The sequence below is a fragment of the Pinus tabuliformis genome, chromosome 2_1, assembly GCF_031772625.1.
Source record: "Pinus tabuliformis cultivar Carrire ecotype Pingquan chromosome 2_1, CPIR1, whole genome shotgun sequence".
NCBI lineage: Eukaryota > Viridiplantae > Streptophyta > Pinopsida > Pinales > Pinaceae > Pinus > Pinus tabuliformis.
Window position 1 is genome coordinate 620,260,712 of NC_142299.1, and position 25,535 is coordinate 620,286,246.

At 33.5% G+C, this 25,535-nt stretch overlaps 2 protein-coding genes across 2 annotated transcripts; both read right to left on the minus strand.

Moving 5' to 3' along the window:
* Positions 1-4,910: 4,910 nt before the first annotated feature.
* LOC149202053 (acetylajmalan esterase 1-like) lies at positions 4,911-6,799 on the minus strand. The gene is made up of 5 exons (XM_089401461.1): positions 6,523-6,799; positions 6,049-6,270; positions 5,813-5,961; positions 5,280-5,553; positions 4,911-5,188 (listed from the first exon to the last, which is right to left on the minus strand). Exons 1-5 carry the CDS (start codon positions 6,797-6,799, stop codon positions 4,911-4,913), a joined length of 1,200 nt encoding a protein of 399 aa, XP_089257587.1.
* A 16,250-nt stretch (positions 6,800-23,049) lies between these two features.
* LOC149202054 (acetylajmalan esterase 1-like) lies at positions 23,050-24,938 on the minus strand. Its single transcript, XM_089401462.1, has 5 exons — positions 24,662-24,938; positions 24,188-24,409; positions 23,952-24,100; positions 23,419-23,692; positions 23,050-23,327 (listed from the first exon to the last, which is right to left on the minus strand). Exons 1-5 carry the CDS (start codon positions 24,936-24,938, stop codon positions 23,050-23,052), a joined length of 1,200 nt encoding a protein of 399 aa, XP_089257588.1.
* Positions 24,939-25,535: the final 597 nt, after the last annotated feature.

The window sequence follows — 25,535 nt, forward strand, 5'->3', positions numbered from 1 at the left end:
AAAGCTGTGTTAAGTTGATAGATAATCCAATTTTCCATGACAATTTGAAGTACATCGAGATCAAGTGCCAATTCATTCATGACATAGTGCAGAAGGGAGAAGTGAATCTCTAATATGTCTCTACTAATGAGCATATCATTGATATACTTAGAAAGCCTTTGTCCAGATAGTATTTTGTATACTTCAGGGACAATCTTGGACTTATTGAGAATGTTTGTCTCAGTGAGAGGGAGTGCTCATGAGATAACATCATGGATCGACATTCTTCCTATGTCAAGTATATTGACCCTAATTGGCGAGAATGGTCCAATAGAGGATAATTGTTCTTCTTTTGTAATGTATGTTGACACAAATTAGGAAGAATATTCCTGGAGCATGAGGATCAGTTAAAATAAGTCCCTAAATTACTTAGATAAAATGTGGCCTTTGGAGATTTACCATGCATGAAAGACATTGAACCGAATAATGGTGAACCAAGATTAGTCTGTATACCATATGCGAAAAAGACTGGAATTATGGTTACTAGTTGATGCTAAATGATGTACCATGTGTTAAGAGTATCAACCAAGATTTTGGTGAGGATATACCATAGGTCAGAGGTATTGACTAGAATTATTAATTGGTTGAGGTTGTTGATTTACCACATGTCAAAGATGTTTGACCAGATTATGGTAATTAGTGGATGCTATTGGTTTACCATGTGTCAAAATTGCTCACCTATTCATGGTAATAGAATAATGATGATGATTTTCTATAGCTTTCTGTTAGAGAATTTTGTCAACAAAATAACATCTGCGTAGTTATTACGAATACCTCCCTAGTTAAGAGGGAGTGCTGAATCTTGTAGCCATGGTTGGCCTTTATAATTTATATTTTATCCCTTGAAGTATATAATGTAGTTCTATGATATGTTCTTCATGTCATTTTTTCCCTTGAAAGAATTAATATAAGACACATTGTTCATGTCGATATCAAGAAAGAAATTTTGAAATTTTGAATTCTGATTTTTTGGCTCCAAATTTTTCAATTCGGTCCTCCTTAATGTCAAGTCTGCTCTAGTGAAGAGACACCCATTCATAGAGACAAAACATTATATATAGAGAACTTAACCTCCTCCACAAGTCACGATTCGATTTCTCACACAGGTAGAAATATTTTGGGCATCCAATCGAAGAAGAACGACAATGAAGAAGGAAAATAAGGACAAATTCACATCAAGAACATTTATCGATTTATATACGTTGAACATGTGACTTTCTAGGAAGTTTTTGGGTAACAGGCCGGACTTCTAGGATGTAGGTCCAAAATTCTGGGCATAACATTTTGGGTAGCAGGGTCGAGTTTCTGGGCATATTCTAGGAGGATGAAATTCAGCCTAGGAAGATCCGAGAGGGCTGAAGTTGAAGGGAAATATTTTGACTTGATAAAAGGGTTGTTTGACTAGCTTTGACCATAACATTGTTGGTCAGTTTGACCTCATAGTTGACTAGCAATATTAGGAATATCTCTTGTTGAATTGAATAATTTATCTAAGTAAATTTTGCCCGGTTTTCCCAGGGTAAATATGTTCTCTTTGTGCATTCTGATATCTATTGTCCTTGTGAGTTGATGGTTGAATTTCCGAAGTATAACTTCTTAATGATAAAATTGAATTGTTAAAAGGAGATCTACATTATTAGAAGTAATTATCCGTATTTAATAAATTAGTGCTTGTATCTATTGCACTTGAAAAATAGACATGATCATGTCTCTATGGTCTTGGAAAAGTACTTCCAAAATTCCTTATGAGCTACACATATTGCTGCTTGTAATAGTTTCCAAGACCATGTTTTGCAAACAATTTATTCATTTATATCCTAGCATGTTTTTCATGTCATGATATATGGGAAATGGTAAACTTAAATATCATACTCAACATAAACTCAATGAAATTTTACTTGGCATCTAATGGTCTTGGTAAACATGTTACTTGGTAAATTTTCCATTTATTATTAAGGATCTGCATAAGGATATACAAATGCATGATTTGTATTCTAGCTTTGGTGCAAGAATGCAAATTTAGTCATATCCGTCTATATATGTTTGAATACAAATATACTGTGAATGAAGATTTTTTATTATTATAAACAATGGACAAGATTAAGGGCTAAAGACCAAATTTGAAAAGGGGTTTAACAGGTTTATAAAATCCATGGCTAAAGAGATGGAAATGACCAAGGATCAAATTTAAGGAGCTTAATTTATTTCGAGTTTGTGCCTATTTTTCATAGATATAAGGTTCTCACAATTAGGTTGTTATTCAAATTACATGCTTAATAAAAGGTGTTAGTTAGTTAGGGGGCGATTCTATGCAATGGTCTTGCTAAACAAGTTATATGATATCATTTCCACTTAATAACATGTAAATGGATGATTCACATTATAGCTGAGTGCAAACTTCATAACTTTTGTTATGTGTTTGCAATCATGATTAGATAACTGCGACAATGACATGATAAATTGTTGTGATTTTCTTGAAGGATATACTTTGTTGAAACTGTGCATATAGTTAATGCAAGACTCTATTCTATATCCTCAAATCAAAATTATGCTAATAAACCAAAAAGAAATAGCAAGTAGAAAATGTTTGTGCCAGTCAACATCATGGTAATGAGTCTAATGAAGTGGTAAAACATGACATGTGGCATCTCATCCACTGATTTGGATTTAAACAGGAACACCACAAATTACAGATATAACCATAAATACAAAGATGCAAAATCACCCTCAAAATTGGGGATATTTTAGAGAAGTTTGGTTGGCATGTATGCCATGCAAAATCATGCAAGAGAGGATCAATTATTGGTTGGCTCAAATCAAGGAGGTTCAAACTAGCCATAAACAAAAGAAAAGTCCGAGTTGTGTACATTGTGGTGGTCATTACTATATTGTTTCCATTGGTGGGACCCACGTTATTTATGCCATTAACACCAAAATTACTTCCATTGTTAGCACCCACAATAGGGTTGATACCTTCCATACTGGAAATAGGTTGGGGTTTTTTGGATGCCTAATCTGATAGGATTGGTGTGCATGAATTCAGACATTCATAGAAGTCTAAGCGACCTCTTGGAAGATGAAAACTAAGGGTTAAAAAACCATGTATTAATATGTAAACCTTGGGAATAGAATGCAATCAGATGAGTTATTCTTCTCACTCAAATTTAATTTCAATAAGCTACGTATTCGATTTTTAATTAATGGTAGCTTGAAACTCTATTATTAATTCTTCAATCTAAAAAAAAGTATTAAGAATTTTTCTCAAAACAATATAACTTAGATTAAAAATATAAAAAATAATGTGAAATCTATGAAAACTGAGAGTTCCAAAGTTCAAATCCCCTCGATTGTGACCATGTTTATGGAGAGGAGGATAGGCTACAAACCCCTAGAGGTTTACTAGTAGCTACTTGTAAAATGATCCTTGTAAGCCAATTCCTCTAGTTTTCCCATCTAGAAAGCACGATCCTTGTAAGCCAATTGTATTAGGGATTTCCCTAAGTTAAATTCAAGTGGAACAAAGAGAGGGAAAGGCCATTGATGACCACTATGATATCAATAATTGAATTTACAATCATGAGGTATACTATACCCAATCTCTAGCATACCAATATTATCCAAATCATTTTGATAACATATTGTAACATATCCAGCTGTCTAATTAAGCTACAATATAGATCATCGCATTAGATTTATAGGTAAATATATTTTTTCATTTGGAAATACTATTTTTCATTACAAAATAGTTAGAGTACCCATATACACTTTAATACATTTAACTAAATAAATATTCCTTATAATACAGGGTATAATAATAGTTACTACATGGGAAATTAAAATGAAATATATAGCTGGCCTTTTACCATACGAATCAATTATAATGAATATAATGAATTAATCATCCAATTAAAGGATATGCTTTATTTGAGAATGACCATGCTTGGTGTATCTCCATAGAGAAAACTAGTAATTGTTGACAAAATGAAAGATGATGTCATTTGACTTTGCAATGATGATTAATATATGAACAAGGATAGCATACTCTTGAGGATATGTCTACATGTTCGATTCCTTGGATTGATGACTTTCTTTTGGATTAATTTAAAAGAGTATTTAGCAGCTTTTAAGGTTGATTGTGGTTAAAGTATCAATGGCAAAATGAAATATAATATTTGCTAATAATATGATAACTAAACCACATTTATTTTGATTCTATTTCATATAAGTTTTTATTTCTAAGATATAAACCACTGTATTCAAAATTTTATTGATTTATACTTGATTAACTAGAAGGAATAATTATTATAATTAGATCTACGGATATCCAAATCCAATAAATACTATATTCAATTCTTAATGTAATATAACATTGTAATGATTTGAAATAATTATTTTTTTATTCTTAAAATTAACAAAGAACCAACTTATTTTATCCCAAAAAATAACAAAATGTAAATAAAAAAATGTAACTCAAATTAAAAAACATAAAAAATAAATAATAATTTAAACAATAATATAATTTAAATAAAAAATATAACTCAAATTTAAAAGCGTTATAATAATTTTTTATTTCAGAATACCAATATACAATTAAAAATATTATTATTATAAAAAATCCGCCATTGAAATACAAATGAAAGAAATAGGGACTCAAATTAAATATTATTATTATAAAAAATCCCCCATTGAAATACAAATGAAAGAAATAGGGACTCAAATTCAAAAGTCCTATTGAGATTTGACATTCAATGCAGAATACATATTAATAGCGAATACAAAATATTAACTGGTGGCTGCATCACAAAGGCCATTACCAGAGATTTGACATATTTCACTCCAGAATACATATAAACCGCCATTACAAAACATTCTCATAAGGTGGTTCCCTGGTGGCTGGCTGCATCACAAAGGCCATTATCAGAGATTTTCATCATGTCACTGAAAGGTGGCTGAGTATATTGGGCTTTGTTGATGATGAATTGTGAAATAATTTTGTATGCGGCTTCAGTGAAATGTATTCCATCCCAACTGATGGCTCTTTCTGGATTTGAGCATGCTAACACTCCTGGTGTCCCACATGTATGCATGATATCAAAATTAAAAAGTTCTCCAGTTCCACAGCAAGACTGAAATGTATTAGCGGTAAAACCTGCATCATTTCAACATTGTCATTACACTACACTAATCCAATCCAAAATGTATATGAGTTTATTAACCGAATCCAAAATTTCCGTACGTACCGTATGCTGCATGGTTCTTGATTATTTCCATAAACATATTATAGTAGTCCGCATACACCAATATGGCGTGTGGATATTGAATCCTTAGCTGCTCTAGTGTCTCCTGCAACGCTGTGTTATGATCCTGGGAGAGTTGGTTATATGATGCTAGGCATCCATTTTCATCATAATCGGAGTTCCTCGGATAAGGGTCTAGAGTAAGTATGGCGGGCAAACATCCCAGAGGTGGCATTCCTTGGACAAATATGTACTGGGCTCCTTCTTCTATCAATGCCTGCACTCAATTCCAATTCCATTTTAATATAAAAAATTTTCCAAAAAAAGAAAAACTCATTCACCGCAACGCATGTCATCGTCTAAATAAAAGAAAACCGACTCATTCACCGCAATGCATGTCATCGTCTAAATAAAAGAAAACCGACAACGCATGTCATCGTCTAAATAAAAGAAAACCGTAATTATGTTATGAGAGGGTTATTGATATGGAGAAAGAAATAAGACATATCAAGTGGGGTTTAATTAAAATCAATTACCTGTATAGCTTTCTGAATCTTGGCTATGATAAGAGGAGTAAAGCCCCTTATCTCATCCGATGGCGAGGACGTAAAGGTGGAGTCTAGATAGTCGTTGAGACCGAATCCACCCATCACATATAACGCTCTTGAGAAATGAACTTGGCAATCTGTTGACCAAATATATGTTTTAGAACCGTCTGGAAGCATAACCCTAAGTAAAATTTTACATAATTGAAATGATACTATGATTATACCCAAATTAGCTCTGCAGGTGAAATTTTTCAACTGGTGGAACCATCTGATTTGCGTATCTAGAGATAATGGTGTCTGCGGGAAGATGAGTCTGTCATTTAAGAAGGAATTGTCCAATGCAGTGGCACCCGCAACGGCAAAGTTAACTCCGTTTTTTCTCTCCGCCAGCTCCATGTCGATCAGTCCAATAGAAGGCCGGAGGAAATTAAATCCTAGCGAACTGGCTGAAAAATACACAACAAGAGGACAGGAAATTAAATCCTAGTGCACTGGCTGAAAAATACACAACAAGAAGAGGAGAGGAAATTAAATCCCAGTGCACTGGCTGAAAAATACACAAGAAGAAGAGGAGAGGAAATTAAATCCTAGTGCACTGGCTGAAAAATACACAATATACAAGTGATCATGAGTACTATGCAATATTTTACACCCAAGAGGCATGTATATGGAATTGGATGATGGGTGGTAATTATTACCCAAAAAGTCAATGACGAGACGTCCATCTGAAGCACGACCGGCGGGGAGGCCAAAGAAGGTTTTTCCATATGGAAGAGAGCGAAAATGAAGGTTGTAAGGAGGTGAAGCCATGTCCGCGTTTCCAGTATCAGCGAATGAATCTCCGAAACTGTAAATTGCTGCAAAACAAGATCGCCCTGAGGCTGTGTCGTCTGTGTCTGCTGCTGCTGCTCCCACATGAAGGAGCATCACCAACGCCAACAACAATCTCATCATCAGGCTATTCCTCATCATCATCTCTTCTCTTCTTAATCACTTAATATCTGTTCTTCCACACTCTTAAGCACGTATCATCTTCAAAGTGCGTTCAATGTGGTCCTTATAAAGATAAATAAATTTTGCAGTGGTGCTTTTGTAATTTTGCACTGCTATATTTAGATCATGCACATGCATAACGACGACGATCATGGAACGTAATTAGAATTTTTAATTTACGTGTAATTAGAATTTTTAATTTATGTGTAATTTTTAATTTTGTAATTTATGTGTAATCTTGCACTGCTATATTTAGATCAGGTACATGCATAACGACGATCATGGACCGTAATTAGAATTTTTTTACTACAATATTTTCCAATTAATCCTTCTCAAACTGCACTCGACGTTGTGTTGTTACTACAATATTTTCCAATTAATCCTCAAACTGCAGTCGACGCTGTGTTGTTTTCACTTCTCTAAAGATTCATTCATTCACTTGCAGTTGCCAGTGTTGTTTTTACTTCTAAATTTACCATGCTTCCGCTGCCTATTTATTTCTTTAGATCCGACGTGCATGGATCCAGTGATACTCTTACTTCTAATTTTACACGGTTACTTCCAACGTGCATGCATCTAATGGGCTATTTATTTTCCCACTTTTATTCACTCTTCTAATTTTACACTGCCTCTATGGGCTATTTATTTTTCCTTTTTTACTCACTCTTCTGATTTTACATTGCCATTTTTCCATTTTTACTCACTTTTCTAATTTTACACTGCCTCTATGGGTTATTTATTTTTCCATTTTTACTCACTTTTCTAATTTTACACTGCCTCTGTGGGTTATTTTTAGAGATAATGTGCACAGATCTAGATTAGTTTTCCACAGCCTTTTACTAAATATCTATATTTATTTTCCACAGCTTTTTACTTCTAACTTTGCTAAACCCTGCTTTTTCTTTTTCTTTTAATTCTAACCTTGATAAACAGAGAGCTATTTTTAGAGTTTAAAATAAAACATATAGTATTTACGAGTGTTTATATTTACTTTCCAGATACATAATTATAATATTACTCGTGACTAGTAGTTAACTTTTTTGTTGTCTTAAGTTAAATATTTCTTGGCTTGAAACCATATTGCTAATTATGCCTTATTAGTCCTTGCCTGGGACTAATAGCGATGGATCCATCGTTGACCATACATTAACCATATTGGTGTAAGAAATTTATAACCAAAGTTGTGAATTGGAGGTCTTATTGCACGCTTCACGTGCCCCGATGCAAATGAACTATGAACTTTAAAATCTTTCCCTATCTTAATTATTTGATCTATTTGATATTTTCAATTTACATAAATGTTTACTTTAAAATCTTTCGTATCTCAATTATTTGATCTGGCTATATGACTAAGGACACCGTAAAAAATGCATTTGCATAAAATAATTTTTATATTATTATATTAATTGAAAATAAATATTATTGGGCGTTAGATAAAATTTACAAGTGTATGAGCTACGAATGTAAGGTGAAATAACGAAGTTATATTAATAATAATAAAATTTGAATAAGAGGCTTTGTCATCTATGAAGCTTCCCACAACTGCTAAAACAACAATTTGTGGCTCCTCCCTTCGCTTTTGGGGTTGGGTCTTCCCACAACAATTCTTCGCTTTTGGATGGGGATGAACAGAGTTGGGTCTAGTACTCGATCTTCAAGTGCAGTTTTTTCTTTGTGATGCAGATAACCCCAATTAATTAGTCATAGTAGCTTCCAGAAGACAATTTCTGTAATTTCCGCTGGTTTTGAACATCAAATAACCTTGTTCTTCGGTGTGGTTTTTACGCTCTTTCCAGTGCAGATGCAGATAGAGTAACAGTTTTAGCAGCACTACCAGCAATTGCATTTACTCGAGGAGAAGTGAGGATGTAGATAGAGTAACAGTTTTAGCAGCACTACCAATAGTTTCATTTTCTCGAGGGGAAGCACCGAGAAGTAAAGTAGTAGAGGTCAAAGCATTCCATAACCCATTTACCAAGTTGAACCAGTATCCAAGGTTGAATAGAACAAACTCATAATAGAACACTCTCCAGAAAGGGCGGAATAAGAGTTGGTTTGTCTGTTCTTGAACTTCCAATATTTTCTTTTGAATTTTCATGAATATTGATGCATTATAAATTAATACTGAAGTCTGTTTATGTTTGATTTAAAATTTACTTATGTTTTCTCTTGAATTTTTAGTGTTTAATTTTCAAATTTCTGTCTAAGTTTAGTCTAAAATTTATTCATATTTGCTTTACTGTCTAAAATTGATTGATATTTGCTTTACTGTCTATGTTTGGTCTAAAATTCATTCACGTTTTCTTTTGAGTTTTGGAATTTTCAAGAATATGGGAGGATTCTTTGCTTTACTGTCTATGTTTGGTCTAAAATTTATTCACGTTTTCTTTTGAATTTTGGAATTTTCAAGAATATGGGAGGATTCTTTGCTTTACTGTCTACGTTTGGTCTAAAATATATTCACGTTTTCTTTTGAATTTTGGAATTTTCAAGAATATGGGAGGATTCAAATTTCCAAGAATATTGGAGTATTAAATTATGTCTGTGTTTCTCTAAAATTAACTCATGTTTGGCTTCAGAATTTTATTAAATAATTTGTTGAAATACAAACATTTTTCATTCAATTCAAATTTACTTATGTTTGGCTCCAGAATTTTATTAAATAATTTGTTGAAATACAAACATTTTTCATTTAATTCTTTGCTTAATTATAATATTCTTCTTATAATTCCAGGATTAGGCTTAAAAAAATTGATATACATGTAAACTCAAAAGCCACAACTTCAAAATCTTTAATAAAAAATATTATACAAAACTCGACTCAAGCATATTCACAACGCTGCATGCACTGTGATTTAAATGAAAAGAATTTTAACTTCAATATCCTTAATAAAACGTGTTAGCCGAAACTCAACTAAATCAATCATATTTACAAAGTTGAATTCACTCTGATTTAAATGAAAATAAATTTAATTTGGCCCCCTAAAACAACAATTGTAACTCAAAAATTAACACTCTTGAAAAACCAGTTTCAATTTACAATCGCAACTCAAAAAATAACACTCTTGAAAAACCTGTTTCAGTTTACGCCTAGCCTCTCCTTCAGGTCTAAAACTTCCTTCATATGATCCAGGTACTTCAGGTGTCTTCTGCACATTTGTTTCTTCCTTTTTATACATTTCCTTTTTTCTAACCTTTTATGTACATTTTTTTTCCATTTCCTTTTTTTCAAACTTCTATTTATACCTGCCATTTCCTTTTGTCCAACCTGTAACAAATGCCTTTTTTTTCCATTTCCTTTTTTCGCACTTCTATTTATACCTGCTCGATTACTATATCTAAAGGGGCATCAACAGAGCAGTTGGTTGATTAGGCAGTTGCTATGGCTGATGATGCAGTAGCTATGGCACAAAAATGATTTGGTTATTTATGTTTTTCTTTCATGATGTTCGAGCCAACAGTGGTTTGCATCCCTGTCCACCTGTTTCAATGGTGCTTTGCATGGATGCCCATGTGTCAATCCATACTTTTTCCGTTAAATAACAAGATATCCGTGGTGTGATATGTTGGGGGGTTATAATCCAAGATAGTGGCTCCATTTAATAGACCATTCCAATAAGTTCAAGAATTCAAAAATCAATGCTGACTTGGAACATTTTTATAAAATTCATTTATATACATTGATTTTATATTAAAATAACCCTCTCATAATATTCAAAGTATCTTAGTAAATACTGAAAACAAGTGACGTGATTATATCAATTCATCCTCATGCCGTGAACGCATTGTTCATGAATGGTAGAAATATACTAATAAGTAGAGGACCAATGTCCTTGGGATTCCCCATTGGTTAATGTAATCGCACAGTGCATTGGGATTACTTATAAAAATATATATTTTTCAATATAAAATATTATTTTTATGATTTCGTGAATTTTTAAATATTTTTATTATTGTTATTTTTGTTTTTGTTTTATTAGGGAAATTGGAGAGTATTGGATTCTAATTACAGTTCGTTAATTATTATAGTTTTTGTCTTTTAAATTATATATATAATTATATAAATATTTTGAAATTTTATTTACATTAAAAATTAAAGTAATTTAAATCAAATATTATATATATATATATATATATATATATATATATATATATATATATATATATATATACTTAACTTTATAACTCCACTTATTTAGTAAAAATGAAATGCATAATTATACATTTTTTTGTGTTACATATAATATAGTCAAATATATTGAAATTCATTGAAAGATTAAGTATATATAATTTTTTTAGTGTAAAATCTTTTATATTTTATGATGTTATTGGTTTTATTGAAGTTTGAACATAATAAATTGTAATATGTTGTTTCCTAAAAAATGGATGATGTAAAGAATTAATATTTAATATCAAAAACTTGTACAAATAATGTAAAAAATTTAAGAATTTCTAACTTAAAAATATTGTAAAAGATTTAAGAATTCCCAAGTTAAAAATATCCAGATCAATTACATAATTGCAAAATCAATAAAAACACTACTCTTTTCTTCAAAACACTGCACTGCATTATGAATAATGAAAAATGTCTTATAGTTTAGGTGGTGAACATCTTTGCTAGTTTTTAAATCTGAATTAAGTCTTAAAAATATTTATATTTTTATGTGTAGTAGCATGCATCTATTTTAACTATTATATTATTTAATGTTAATAAAGATAAAATAAAATTATATATCCATTTTAACCATTATATTATTTAATCATTATATTATTTAATCTTAATAAAGATAAAAGAAAATTAAACAAAATATTTTGTTCACATAAATATATATAAACTTTTATTAAAAAAAAACAAAAACAAAAACAAAACCATTATTTTTCATTGTGCCTAAAAAGTAGGAAACTTTTCCCTAGCATTCCAATAAAACCATGGAAGAGATCTCCCAATGCACTAAGCTTGATATATAAAGCTTTTATTATATAATTTTATATGCTTTTATTATATAATTTTATTTTATTTTAAATATATATTTATACGTTTGGGAAAAATATTAAAAATACACATATGTGTGACTAAGACATATGCACTGAAACCATGGAAGAGATCTCCCAATGCACTAAGCTTGATATATAAAGCTTTTATTATATAAATTTATATGCTTTTATTATATGCTTTTATTTTATTTTAAATATATATTTATAGGTTTGGGAAAAATATTAAAAATACACATATGTGTGACTAAGACATATGCGCTGAAGAATAAGACATCAAATTTTTCTCACCATAATATTCAAAATATGTCAATAAATATTGAAATCTGTTTCAACTAATCAGTAGGTCTAACTAAAACAAAATCCATAGGTTTCGAATAAAACCCAATTGCATATTAAATTCCGCACATCACCATCGATTTGACAGCTCTAGGTGAACTATTTCAGTTTCATTTCAAATCGGACAGTATACAATCCATTTGTGTTGTCCTTGCAGACCCGGCAGGGACTACCGCCACGGCAGTGGCTCCTTGTTAACAATATACGTTTAGAAATATTATAAAATATTTGGAATTAATAGATTTTGGAAAATATCGTAGAATGAGTGATGATATTGAACTTATATCTATAGATCACATTCTATGCATTCTGGGAATGTCGAAGGAAATTTTCATTGAATGACTTCATTGATGTAAGCTTTTTAACAACTATCAAAGGATGACTTAGAGTATATAAATCGATGCGATGCAAATAAAGACGAAGAAATGTTGACAATGAAATCACCTATTTTAACAACTCTCTTTCTTAAATATTTTTATATGGTGCATTACATTTAATGATTTTACAATTTTATGTTGTATAAATGGAAGTGAGAAAGTTTGATCTGTGCGTTAAGTTTCACCTCCCAATCATAGATATTTAATTAGGATATCCTCTTAAACTATTTCGAAATCTTTTATTATGTAATTTATTATTTTAAATCTAAAGTTATCAGCATAGTGCTCAAAACAATGTTGACAATGAAATCACCTATTTTAACAACTCTCTTTCTTAAATATTTTTATATGGTGCATTACATTTAATGATTTTACAATTTTATGTTGTATAAATGGAAGTGAGCAAGTTTGATCTGTGCGTTAAGTTTCACCTCCCAATCATAGATATTTAATTAGGATATCCTCCTAAACTATTTCGAAATCTTTTATTATGTAGTTTATTATTTTAAATCTAAAGTTATCAGCATAGAGCTCAAAACTTGTGGAAATAATTAATTAGACATAAAGTAAACATAATACCTCTTTCAACTCCCCTACCATCATCTTTGGCAATTTCTCCCAGTAATAAGCAGTTGATTCTAAAGCTCATTGATTCAAGTTATCCCTATAACGTGGGCAAGGATTTCCTCTATTACTCTAATTTTGAGTCCCCACGCTATAGTTGTAAATAGGAAAAACTTATAGGTGAAACCCTATAGATTATCCACCCTCCATCTTGAAAAATTTGACACACTTCAGGGTTGCCCCAAAGTTGTTTGAAGGTGACAGGTTCATGTTGGATAGTTGAACTTCCCATTGTGCAAAAGATTGATGTATCATATTAAATAGTGGTAGCAATATGCTATGAACACCAATAGCAGTATCAAACAATAATAGTAATAATGGAAACATTGACAACATTCATGTAATGAGGAAGATGAGGGTTAGTAATTTCCAAATAAGGTATCAATGCCAAAAATAAAATTTAGTGACTTCTAGAGTGTTGTGTCATAATGGACCTTAGTGTGCTAGAGATTATGGAAGATATAGTTGATTATGAGGGTGAAGTGATTAGAAGATTAGCAATGTAATAGTCAGGAGAATTACCCCATGTTCCCCCTCCCACTCCTCCCAACTAATGGAACATGTTGTCCTTGCAATGAAAAATAAATTAGGAAGGTACTAAAGTAGTTTCAATCATGAAAAAGTACTAAAGTAATTGTGAAAAAGGTTTCTAGTCTTTTCCATTCCCAAGGAGATCAACTTGACCCACTTGTGTATCTAGGCACCTAGGGCTTGAGAAGTTAGGAAACTTATACAATAATTGAACCCTAGCGACCAACCAAATTTATCCTGTCTTCTGTGTGCGACCGAGCTTCTAGCCTCGAAAGACCAATTTTTGTCTTCAAAAGTTTTTCTTTCTATCCTCGATCTGTCTGAGCTCTCTATTTAATAGCTAGAACTGGTACAAATTCATTTTATTTTGCTTGATTTCTTTAGATTTTCTGTCCTTCATTGGGAGAGGGTTTTTGACTTGTACTAGGCATTGATCTTCTTGTTTTTTCTGATCTATTGGATCTATTTATTTATTTTTCTGTTAGCTGCCGATCTTTGCTAGATCTTAGCCATTTCTTATGCATTGGTTGGGATCTTCCATTTCTTGTGTCCTCCCATAAGTTCAGTCTCTTCTGGGGGGTGCTAGCTGGGATGGATCGATCTCTACGGAAAAGGAGGTGGATTTACTTTAGGGATACTCTCTTCCTTTTCCTCTTCAAGTTCTTAAGGTGGAGATGGAGGTTGGTTATCTTCAAGTTCCCTTTTGGACCTAAGGTTGATTTCTTAGATCTCCATAGCATAGGAACAGTAAGATGTCTCTCCAATGTAGACTTGTTGTGCTTGCTCATTATTCGGGTTCAGATTAGGTTGAGCATGCATCTGAGGTTGCTTGGTTGGAGCGGGATGAGTGATTTGTGGTTGAGGTGGAGGTGAAGCAGTAAAGTAGGAGGTTGGTTAAGTTGAGGCCTCCACCCATGTGATGGGTTATTCCATTTAGGAGGTTGGGAAACATATGGCTGAAATGGTTAATTGACATGTTGGGGAGGATATTGAGGGGCATCAAGCCAAGGAGGAGGTGTGGAACGTGATGGATGAGGGGAATAGTACTATGGTGGAAAGGGTGCATTCTGGTAGGGATGGTATTAAGAGTAAGATGCACCTTGCATGCCCTGCTGGTATGGACGAGGTCCTTGAGGCCTCCTTTGATTTATAAAGCAGAGTTGCTCAGCCCCACCTTCCGCCCCTTCGTATACAACTTTTAAACAAATAAAATAAGGGTATTTATCTGTGGCATGGTTCTCCTCACAGATTGAGGAGACCTGTACAACATGTAATGGGCATTCATTTCTGGGTTTCCTTTTAGTTCATTTAGGGCATAAAATAACTAGGGCTCTCTCTGCTTCCTTTGGTTTCCTCTTCATTTGCATGGTATCCATTTGCAAAGAAAAGGCACATAAATTTCACTTTTAAAGTCTTCCAACATGTTCCTAATCTCATTCTTGATGGATGTTGTGGAAGGGGAGGAATTGATCAAGCCTTGACTAGCCCTACCCTTCTTTCTATTGGCCCTAGAGGGAATTTTGAACAATGCTTTGATGCCGTCATAGGATAAATGATAGATATCTGCCCGAGACAACATGTTGATGTTTTCCAGCATGTCCTCCCTAATCCCTCAAAGAAGAACTAGCTTGAGTGATTCAGGATCAAGGGTGCATCTGGCCCTCCTATAACTGAGTTGAAATCTCTCCTCATAGTCTTCCAAGGATTCATCATGTCCAAGAGTCATTCTAAATATTTATTCCTTGGTTTATTTGGACCTACAGTAGTCCCTACACTTGTCATTAAAAGCTTGTTGAATTTGAGCCTAGGTAGTGGCGTTATCCCCAGGCAGACCCATAAACCAGCCCAAGGCTGCATCCTTAAGGGTAGATGGGAATAAATTCAACTTCTGGTCATTAGAGGCATAGTCATAGGTCCTACAGGTAACGACAAATTTAAACATAAAGGTATCAAGATCCTTAGAGGCTAATCCATGAAAGTGTGGAATGGAATTAGGGCCGATATTCTCCATTCTAGCCTCTCCACTAGTCTCTATGATAGGGAAAAAAATCATTGTTCCTATTTCCAGCCATGGTTTGGGTAGGTGAAGTGGGTACTTCTCCTTCCCGAATAGGTTCTTCAAATATCTCAGGTTTCTCACCTAGAGGGTCTTCTAACACCCCTAGAGTCAGAGAGGGAAGCTCGCAGTCACCGGAGAAGAGTGAAGGTTGACTACTTGAGGGGGTGGGGGTGTTCGGTAAGAATTTTCCTTGGGTATCTCTATTCCTACGAGGTATGAAAGGAATTTTTCTCTTTTGTTTTTATGTTGCTTTTTCAAAACTGTATGTAAAACATAAAACAATGTTGAAGCATATATAACATCTACCTAGACACCTCCCCGACAATGACGCAAGAAAGTGGTGAGACCTGGTATTGCACCAAGAGTTCTGCAACTCCCAAGGGCTCCTCAACTCTATTTATCAACCGAAGGTTCGTACACACTTCGAGGTGAGAATGCTATATACACAGTAGATGGGATTCTACTCATGCCACCCTCAATTAGGAAATTTGATCAATAGTTCTCCAAGACCATTCTTCCTACTGAATTAGAAGGAAAAATAACTAATGAAGGTGCAACTTAGAACCTACCTTTAATGATCAAAAGGAAAATTCTTTTTGAACTTCAACTTGTAAATGTTATTGAATCAATTCATGAAAATATAAGAGCTACACTACTTGTAGATAAGGAACTACATTATCTTGCAATCAACCATCTAGCTACCAAATACACTTGCAGACAAGAAGCTAACCCACCAAATTATAACTCAAGATTCCATTTATCATCTATATAGCTCACACTTGCATATATACCAATGTTTTATTTGTGCCAAATCTGTAATAAAGAAAGTCCTGCTATCTTATTTTGCAGTAAAGGAAAATGATGGTTGGAGTGGCTTAGGTGCTTCCCTTGATCATTGAGTCACAGTTGGGGGCCAACCTACTTCTAAACTAAGTCCAAATTGCATAAAAGGTCAAAATAAGTGGAGAAAGAGGACGCTACATGTATGTTATAGAAGGCTGCGACAGGTACCCTATATTGCTACTTGAAGGCCTGTAATTCTATAGGAAGGTTGCCGAGAAGATTTAGGAGGTAGGAATGATGGGTTCCAGGGATGGAAAGGTGGATGGAGGTTGAGGTAAATGGATTAAACTTGACCAACACCCCTATCCAAGTTCAAATCCTTTCGAAGGCCTGTTTTGAACTAGGAGAGCTTCTCACGGTGATCTAAGAGGCTGATCTCAAGAACATAACTTTGAAGATAGAATTTGAGCTTCATAAAAGATGCCGAGGAAGTCCAAGATGGATGTGGTGAAAGGCCCCTTTCTTGAAGATACAAATATCCCTGCAACATCACATGCATATACCCTTTCATCATTGAAAAATGAAACAACTAATAGTGGAAAGGATGAGTTGAATTTAAATGTGATCTAATCTGTGTCAAAAACTCCGATCCAGTCAATGAATCAACTCCTAAGCTATATTAAGCCCATGAAAAACAATATGAATAACATAGACCTTCTTCCAAGAAATCATAAACATAGTATTTTTGGACTGTGATTGTAGATCCTTCCATTCGTGCTCCCATGGGAGAGATGAGATAGAGGTCACAATCACAAGATTTTTAAGGGTTATTTTCTAATGAAATGCAGAAAACTAATAAACACTTTGAACTAAAAAGAAATACCAATACACAAGAGGGGCCTAAGCCATTGGGTTTGGGCCCAAACCCAAGAGCCTCAACCCTCTAGAGATAACTTAGTGATTAACCAGTAACAAGCTTATCATTATCATTGCATCAATGTCAAATGACCTCGAGATGATGAGAGAGTGTGTGGTGATCTTGGGCTCATTGAAGGAGTTAAGGAGGTGGAAAACCTCCTAGAATCTCTCCCCGTTGTCTACTCCCAGCCCATACATGTAAATTACCCAAAAAATCCTCTGTTTCCTCCAATTAAACCATATTAGGTTACATGACATAGAAAAACATCTTTTACCCTTCTCACTAGGCATAATATAACAAAAATTATAAATAAATGTGAGAAAGACATAGTTCCAAAGATGGAGGATGACATTATGACCCTTATGATGCACCTATTTTTGAGCCTCATCAATTTTCATGGTACAATTTATTATGGTTTGACATATGTCTCAAACGGTGATATACAATTGTACGGATATACAGATGCAGATTGGGCAGGGAGCGTTGAAGACAAAAATAGTACTTCCGAAGGTTTCTTTAGCTCGGGATACTCTATGATTCGTGGATGAGTAGGAAGTAGAAATGTATTGCACTTAACACTGCTGAGGCAGATTATATTGCATCCATTCTAGCGAGTTGTGAAGTAGTGTGGCTTTGGGAGTTACTCACAAGACTATTTGATCAGGTGCTAGAACCGACTGTGATATATTGTGACAATCAAAGCTGTGTTAAGTTGATAGATAATCCAATTTTCCATGACAATTTGAAGTACATCGAGATCAAGTGCCAATTCATTCATGACATAGTGCAGAAGGGAGAAGTGAATCTCTAATATGTCTCTACTAATGAGCATATCATTGATATACTTAGAAAGCCTTTGTCCAGATAGTATTTTGTATACTTCAGGGACAATCTTGGACTTATTGAGAATGTTTGTCTCAGTGAGAGGGAGTGCTCATGAGATAACATCATGGATCGACATTCTTCCTATGTCAAGTATATTGACCCTAATTGGCGAGAATGGTCCAATAGAGGATAATTGTTCTTCTTTTGTAATGTATGTTGACACAAATTAGGAAGAATATTCCTGGAGCATGAGGATCAGTTAAAATAAGTCCCTAAATTACTTAGATAAAATGTGGCCTTTGGAGATTTACCATGCATGAAAGACATTGAACCGAATAATGGTGAACCAAGATTAGTCTGTATACCATATGCGAAAAAGACTGGAATTATGGTTACTAGTTGATGCTAAATGATGTACCATGTGTTAAGAGTATCAACCAAGATTTTGGTGAGGATATACCATAGGTCAGAGGTATTGACTAGAATTATTAATTGGTTGAGGTTGTTGATTTACCACATGTCAAAGATGTTTGACCAGATTATGGTAATTAGTGGATGCTATTGGTTTACCATGTGTCAAAATTGCTCACCTATTCATGGTAATAGAATAATGATGATGATTTTCTATAGCTTTCTGTTAGAGAATTTTGTCAACAAAATAACATCTGCGTAGTTATTACGAATACCTCCCTAGTTAAGAGGGAGTGCTGAATCTTGTAGCCATGGTTGGCCTTTATAATTTATATTTTATCCCTTGAAGTATATAATGTAGTTCTATGATATGTTCTTCATGTCATTTTTTCCCTTGAAAGAATTAATATAAGACACATTGTTCATGTCGATATCAAGAAAGAAATTTTGAAATTTTGAATTCTGATTTTTTGGCTCCAAATTTTTCAATTCGGTCCTCCTTAATGTCAAGTCTGCTCTAGTGAAGAGACACCCATTCATAGAGACAAAACATTATATATAGAGAACTTAACCTCCTCCACAAGTCACGATTCGATTTCTCACACAGGTAGAAATATTTTGGGCATCCAATCGAAGAAGAACGACAATGAAGAAGGAAAATAAGGACAAATTCACATCAAGAACATTTATCGATTTATATACGTTGAACATGTGACTTTCTAGGAAGTTTTTGGGTAACAGGCCGGACTTCTAGGATGTAGGTCCAAAATTCTGGGCATAACATTTTGGGTAGCAGGGTCGAGTTTCTGGGCATATTCTAGGAGGATGAAATTCAGCCTAGGAAGATCCGAGAGGGCTGAAGTTGAAGGGAAATATTTTGACTTGATAAAAGGGTTGTTTGACTAGCTTTGACCATAACATTGTTGGTCAGTTTGACCTCATAGTTGACTAGCAATATTAGGAATATCTCTTGTTGAATTGAATAATTTATCTAAGTAAATTTTGCCCGGTTTTCCCAGGGTAAATATGTTCTCTTTGTGCATTCTGATATCTATTGTCCTTGTGAGTTGATGGTTGAATTTCCGAAGTATAACTTCTTAATGATAAAATTGAATTGTTAAAAGGAGATCTACATTATTAGAAGTAATTATCCGTATTTAATAAATTAGTGCTTGTATCTATTGCACTTGAAAAATAGACATGATCATGTCTCTATGGTCTTGGAAAAGTACTTCCAAAATTCCTTATGAGCTACACATATTGCTGCTTGTAATAGTTTCCAAGACCATGTTTTGCAAACAATTTATTCATTTATATCCTAGCATGTTTTTCATGTCATGATATATGGGAAATGGTAAACTTAAATATCATACTCAACATAAACTCAATGAAATTTTACTTGGCATCTAATGGTCTTGGTAAACATGTTACTTGGTAAATTTTCCATTTATTATTAAGGATCTGCATAAGGATATACAAATGCATGATTTGTATTCTAGCTTTGGTGCAAGAATGCAAATTTAGTCATATCCGTCTATATATGTTTGAATACAAATATACTGTGAATGAAGATTTTTTATTATTATAAACAATGGACAAGATTAAGGGCTAAAGACCAAATTTGAAAAGGGGTTTAACAGGTTTATAAAATCCATGGCTAAAGAGATGGAAATGACCAAGGATCAAATTTAAGGAGCTTAATTTATTTCGAGTTTGTGCCTATTTTTCATAGATATAAGGTTCTCACAATTAGGTTGTTATTCAAATTACATGCTTAATAAAAGGTGTTAGTTAGTTAGGGGGCGATTCTATGCAATGGTCTTGCTAAACAAGTTATATGATATCATTTCCACTTAATAACATGTAAATGGATGATTCACATTATAGCTGAGTGCAAACTTCATAACTTTTGTTATGTGTTTGCAATCATGATTAGATAACTGCGACAATGACATGATAAATTGTTGTGATTTTCTTGAAGGATATACTTTGTTGAAACTGTGCATATAGTTAATGCAAGACTCTATTCTATATCCTCAAATCAAAATTATGCTAATAAACCAAAAAGAAATAGCAAGTAGAAAATGTTTGTGCCAGTCAACATCATGGTAATGAGTCTAATGAAGTGGTAAAACATGACATGTGGCATCTCATCCACTGATTTGGATTTAAACAGGAACACCACAAATTACAGATATAACCATAAATACAAAGATGCAAAATCACCCTCAAAATTGGGGATATTTTAGAGAAGTTTGGTTGGCATGTATGCCATGCAAAATCATGCAAGAGAGGATCAATTATTGGTTGGCTCAAATCAAGGAGGTTCAAACTAGCCATAAACAAAAGAAAAGTCCGAGTTGTGTACATTGTGGTGGTCATTACTATATTGTTTCCATTGGTGGGACCCACGTTATTTATGCCATTAACACCAAAATTACTTCCATTGTTAGCACCCACAATAGGGTTGATACCTTCCATACTGGAAATAGGTTGGGGTTTTTTGGATGCCTAATCTGATAGGATTGGTGTGCATGAATTCAGACATTCATAGAAGTCTAAGCGACCTCTTGGAAGATGAAAACTAAGGGTTAAAAAACCATGTATTAATATGTAAACCTTGGGAATAGAATGCAATCAGATGAGTTATTCTTCTCACTCAAATTTAATTTCAATAAGCTACGTATTCGATTTTTAATTAATGGTAGCTTGAAACTCTATTATTAATTCTTCAATCTAAAAAAAAGTATTAAGAAATTTTCTCAAAACAATATAACTTAGATTAAAAATATAAAAAATAATGTGAAATCTATGAAAACTGAGAGTTCCAAAGTTCAAATCCCCTCGATTGTGACCATGTTTATGGAGAGGAGGATAGGCTACAAACCCCTAGAGGTTTACTAGTAGCTACTTGTAAAATGATCCTTGTAAGCCAATTCCTCTAGTTTTCCCATCTAGAAAGCACGATCCTTGTAAGCCAATTGTATTAGGGATTTCCCTAAGTTAAATTCAAGTGGAACAAAGAGAGGGAAAGGCCATTGATGACCACTATGATATCAATAATTGAATTTACAATCATGAGGTATACTATACCCAATCTCTAGCATACCAATATTATCCAAATCATTTTGATAACATATTGTAACATATCCAGCTGTCTAATTAAGCTACAATATAGATCATCGCATTAGATTTATAGGTAAATATATTTTTTCATTTGGAAATACTATTTTTCATTACAAAATAGTTAGAGTACCCATATACACTTTAATACATTTAACTAAATAAATATTCCTTATAATACAGGGTATAATAATAGTTACTACATGGGAAATTAAAATGAAATATATAGCTGGCCTTTTACCATACGAATCAATTATAATGAATATAATGAATTAATCATCCAATTAAAGGATATGCTTTATTTGAGAATGACCATGCTTGGTGTATCTCCATAGAGAAAACTAGTAATTGTTGACAAAATGAAAGATGATGTCATTTGACTTTGCAATGATGATTAATATATGAACAAGGATAGCATACTCTTGAGGATATGTCTACATGTTCGATTCCTTGGATTGATGACTTTCTTTTGGATTAATTTAAAAGAGTATTTAGCAGCTTTTAAGGTTGATTGTGGTTAAAGTATCAATGGCAAAATGAAATATAATATTTGCTAATAATATGATAACTAAACCACATTTATTTTGATTCTATTTCATATAAGTTTTTATTTCTAAGATATAAACCACTGTATTCAAAATTTTATTGATTTATACTTGATTAACTAGAAGGAATAATTATTATAATTAGATCTACGGATATCCAAATCCAATAAATACTATATTCAATTCTTAATGTAATATAACATTGTAATGATTTGAAATAATTATTTTTTTATTCTTAAAATTAACAAAGAACCAACTTATTTTATCCCAAAAAATAACAAAATGTAAATAAAAAAATGTAACTCAAATTAAAAAACATAAAAAATAAATAATAATTTAAACAATAATATAATTTAAATAAAAAATATAACTCAAATTTAAAAGCGTTATAATAATTTTTTATTTCAGAATACCAATATACAATTAAAAATATTATTATTATAAAAAATCCGCCATTGAAATACAAATGAAAGAAATAGGGACTCAAATTAAATATTATTATTATAAAAAATCCCCCATTGAAATACAAATGAAAGAAATAGGGACTCAAATTCAAAAGTCCTATTGAGATTTGACATTCAATGCAGAATACATATTAATAGCGAATACAAAATATTAACTGGTGGCTGCATCACAAAGGCCATTACCAGAGATTTGACATATTTCACTCCAGAATACATATAAACCGCCATTACAAAACATTCTCATAAGGTGGTTCCCTGGTGGCTGGCTGCATCACAAAGGCCATTATCAGAGATTTTCATCATGTCACTGAAAGGTGGCTGAGTATATTGGGCTTTGTTGATGATGAATTGTGAAATAATTTTGTATGCGGCTTCAGTGAAATGTATTCCATCCCAACTGATGGCTCTTTCTGGATTTGAGCATGCTAACACTCCTGGTGTCCCACACGTATGCATGATATCAAAATTAAAAAGTTCTCCAGTTCCACAGCAAGACTGAAATGTATTAGCGGTAAAACCTGCATCATTTCAACATTGTCATTACACTACACTAATCCAATCCAAAATGTATATGAGTTTATTAACCGAATCCAAAATTTCCGTACGTACCGTATGCTGCATGGTTCTTGATTATTTCCATAAACATATTATAGTAGTCCGCATACACCAATATGGCGTGTGGATATTGAATCCTTAGCTGCTCTAGTGTCTCCTGCAACGCTGTGTTATGATCCTGGGAGAGTTGGTTATATGATGCTAGGCATCCATTTTCATCATAATCGGAGTTCCTCGGATAAGGGTCTAGAGTAAGTATGGCGGGCAAACATCCCAGAGGTGGCATTCCTTGGACAAATATGTACTGGGCTCCTTCTTCTATCAATGCCTGCACTCAATTCCAATTCCATTTTAATATAAAAAATTTTCCAAAAAAAGAAAAACTCATTCACCGCAACGCATGTCATCGTCTAAATAAAAGAAAACCGACTCATTCACCGCAATGCATGTCATCGTCTAAATAAAAGAAAACCGACAACGCATGTCATCGTCTAAATAAAAGAAAACCGTAATTATGTTATGAGAGGGTTATTGATATGGAGAAAGAAATAAGACATATCAAGTGGGGTTTAATTAAAATCAATTACCTGTATAGCTTTCTGAATCTTGGCTATGATAAGAGGAGTAAAGCCCCTTATCTCATCCGATGGCGAGGACGTAAAGGTGGAGTCTAGATAGTCGTTGAGACCGAATCCACCCATCACATATAACGCTCTTGAGAAATGAACTTGGCAATCTGTTGACCAAATATATATTTTAGAACCGTCTGGAAGCATAACCCTAAGTAAAATTTTACATAATTGAAATGATACTATGATTATACCCAAATTAGCTCTGCAGGTGAAATTTTTCAACTGGTGGAACCATCTGATTTGCGTATCTAGAGATAATGGTGTCTGCGGGAAGATGAGTCTGTCATTTAAGAAGGAATTGTCCAATGCAGTGGCACCCGCAACGGCAAAGTTAACTCCGTTTTTTCTCTCCGCCAGCTCCATGTCGATCAGTCCAATAGAAGGCCGGAGGAAATTAAATCCTAGCGAACTGGCTGAAAAATACACAACAAGAGGACAGGAAATTAAATCCTAGTGCACTGGCTGAAAAATACACAACAAGAAGAGGAGAGGAAATTAAATCCCAGTGCACTGGCTGAAAAATACACAAGAAGAAGAGGAGAGGAAATTAAATCCTAGTGCACTGGCTGAAAAATACACAATATACAAGTGATCATGAGTACTATGCAATATTTTACACCCAAGAGGCATGTATATGGAATTGGATGATGGGTGGTAATTATTACCCAAAAAGTCAATGACGAGACGTCCATCTGAAGCACGACCGGCGGGGAGGCCAAAGAAGGTTTTTCCATATGGAAGAGAGCGAAAATGAAGGTTGTAAGGAGGTGAAGCCATGTCCGCGTTTCCAGTATCAGCGAATGAATCTCCGAAACTGTAAATTGCTGCAAAACAAGATCGCCCTGAGGCTGTGTCGTCTGTGTCTGCTGCTGCTGCTCCCACATGAAGGAGCATCACCAACGCCAACAACAATCTCATCATCAGGCTATTCCTCATCATCATCTCTTCTCTTCTTAATCACTTAATATCTGTTCTTCCACACTCTTAAGCACGTATCATCTTCAAAGTGCGTTCAATGTGGTCCTTATAAAGATAAATAAATTTTGCAGTGGTGCTTTTGTAATTTTGCACTGCTATATTTAGATCATGCACATGCATAACGACGACGATCATGGAACGTAATTAGAATTTTTAATTTACGTGTAATTAGAATTTTTAATTTATGTGTAATTTTTAATTTTGTAATTTATGTGTAATCTTGCACTGCTATATTTAGATCAGGTACATGCATAACGACGATCATGGACCGTAATTAGAATTTTTTTACTACAATATTTTCCAATTAATCCTTCTCAAACTGCACTCGACGTTGTGTTGTTACTACAATATTTTCCAATTAATCCTCAAACTGCAGTCGACGCTGTGTTGTTTTCACTTCTCTAAAGATTCATTCATTCACTTGCAGTTGCCAGTGTTGTTTTTACTTCTAAATTTACCATGCTTCCGCTGCCTATTTATTTCTTTAGATCCGACGTGCATGGATCCAGTGATACTCTTACTTCTAATTTTACACGGTTACTTCCAACGTGCATGCATCTA

Excerpts from the sequence above, each read along its gene's own strand:
- LOC149202053 (XM_089401461.1), bottom strand. The coding sequence starts at position 6,799 with ATGATGATGAGGAATAGCCTGATGATGAGATTGTTGTTGGCGTTGGTG. Across the intron at positions 6,271-6,522 it reads TCTCGTCATTGACTTTTTGG|CCAGTTCGCTAGGATTTAAT; the intron begins GTAATAATTACC and ends TGTATTTTTCAG. Across the intron at positions 5,554-5,812 it reads AGATTCAGAAAGCTATACAG|GCATTGATAGAAGAAGGAGC; the intron begins GTAATTGATTTT and ends AATTGAGTGCAG.
- LOC149202054 (XM_089401462.1), bottom strand. The coding sequence starts at position 24,938 with ATGATGATGAGGAATAGCCTGATGATGAGATTGTTGTTGGCGTTGGTG. Across the intron at positions 24,101-24,187 it reads CACCTGCAGAGCTAATTTGG|ATTGCCAAGTTCATTTCTCA; the intron begins GTATAATCATAG and ends TTTGGTCAACAG. Across the intron at positions 23,693-23,951 it reads AGATTCAGAAAGCTATACAG|GCATTGATAGAAGAAGGAGC; the intron begins GTAATTGATTTT and ends AATTGAGTGCAG.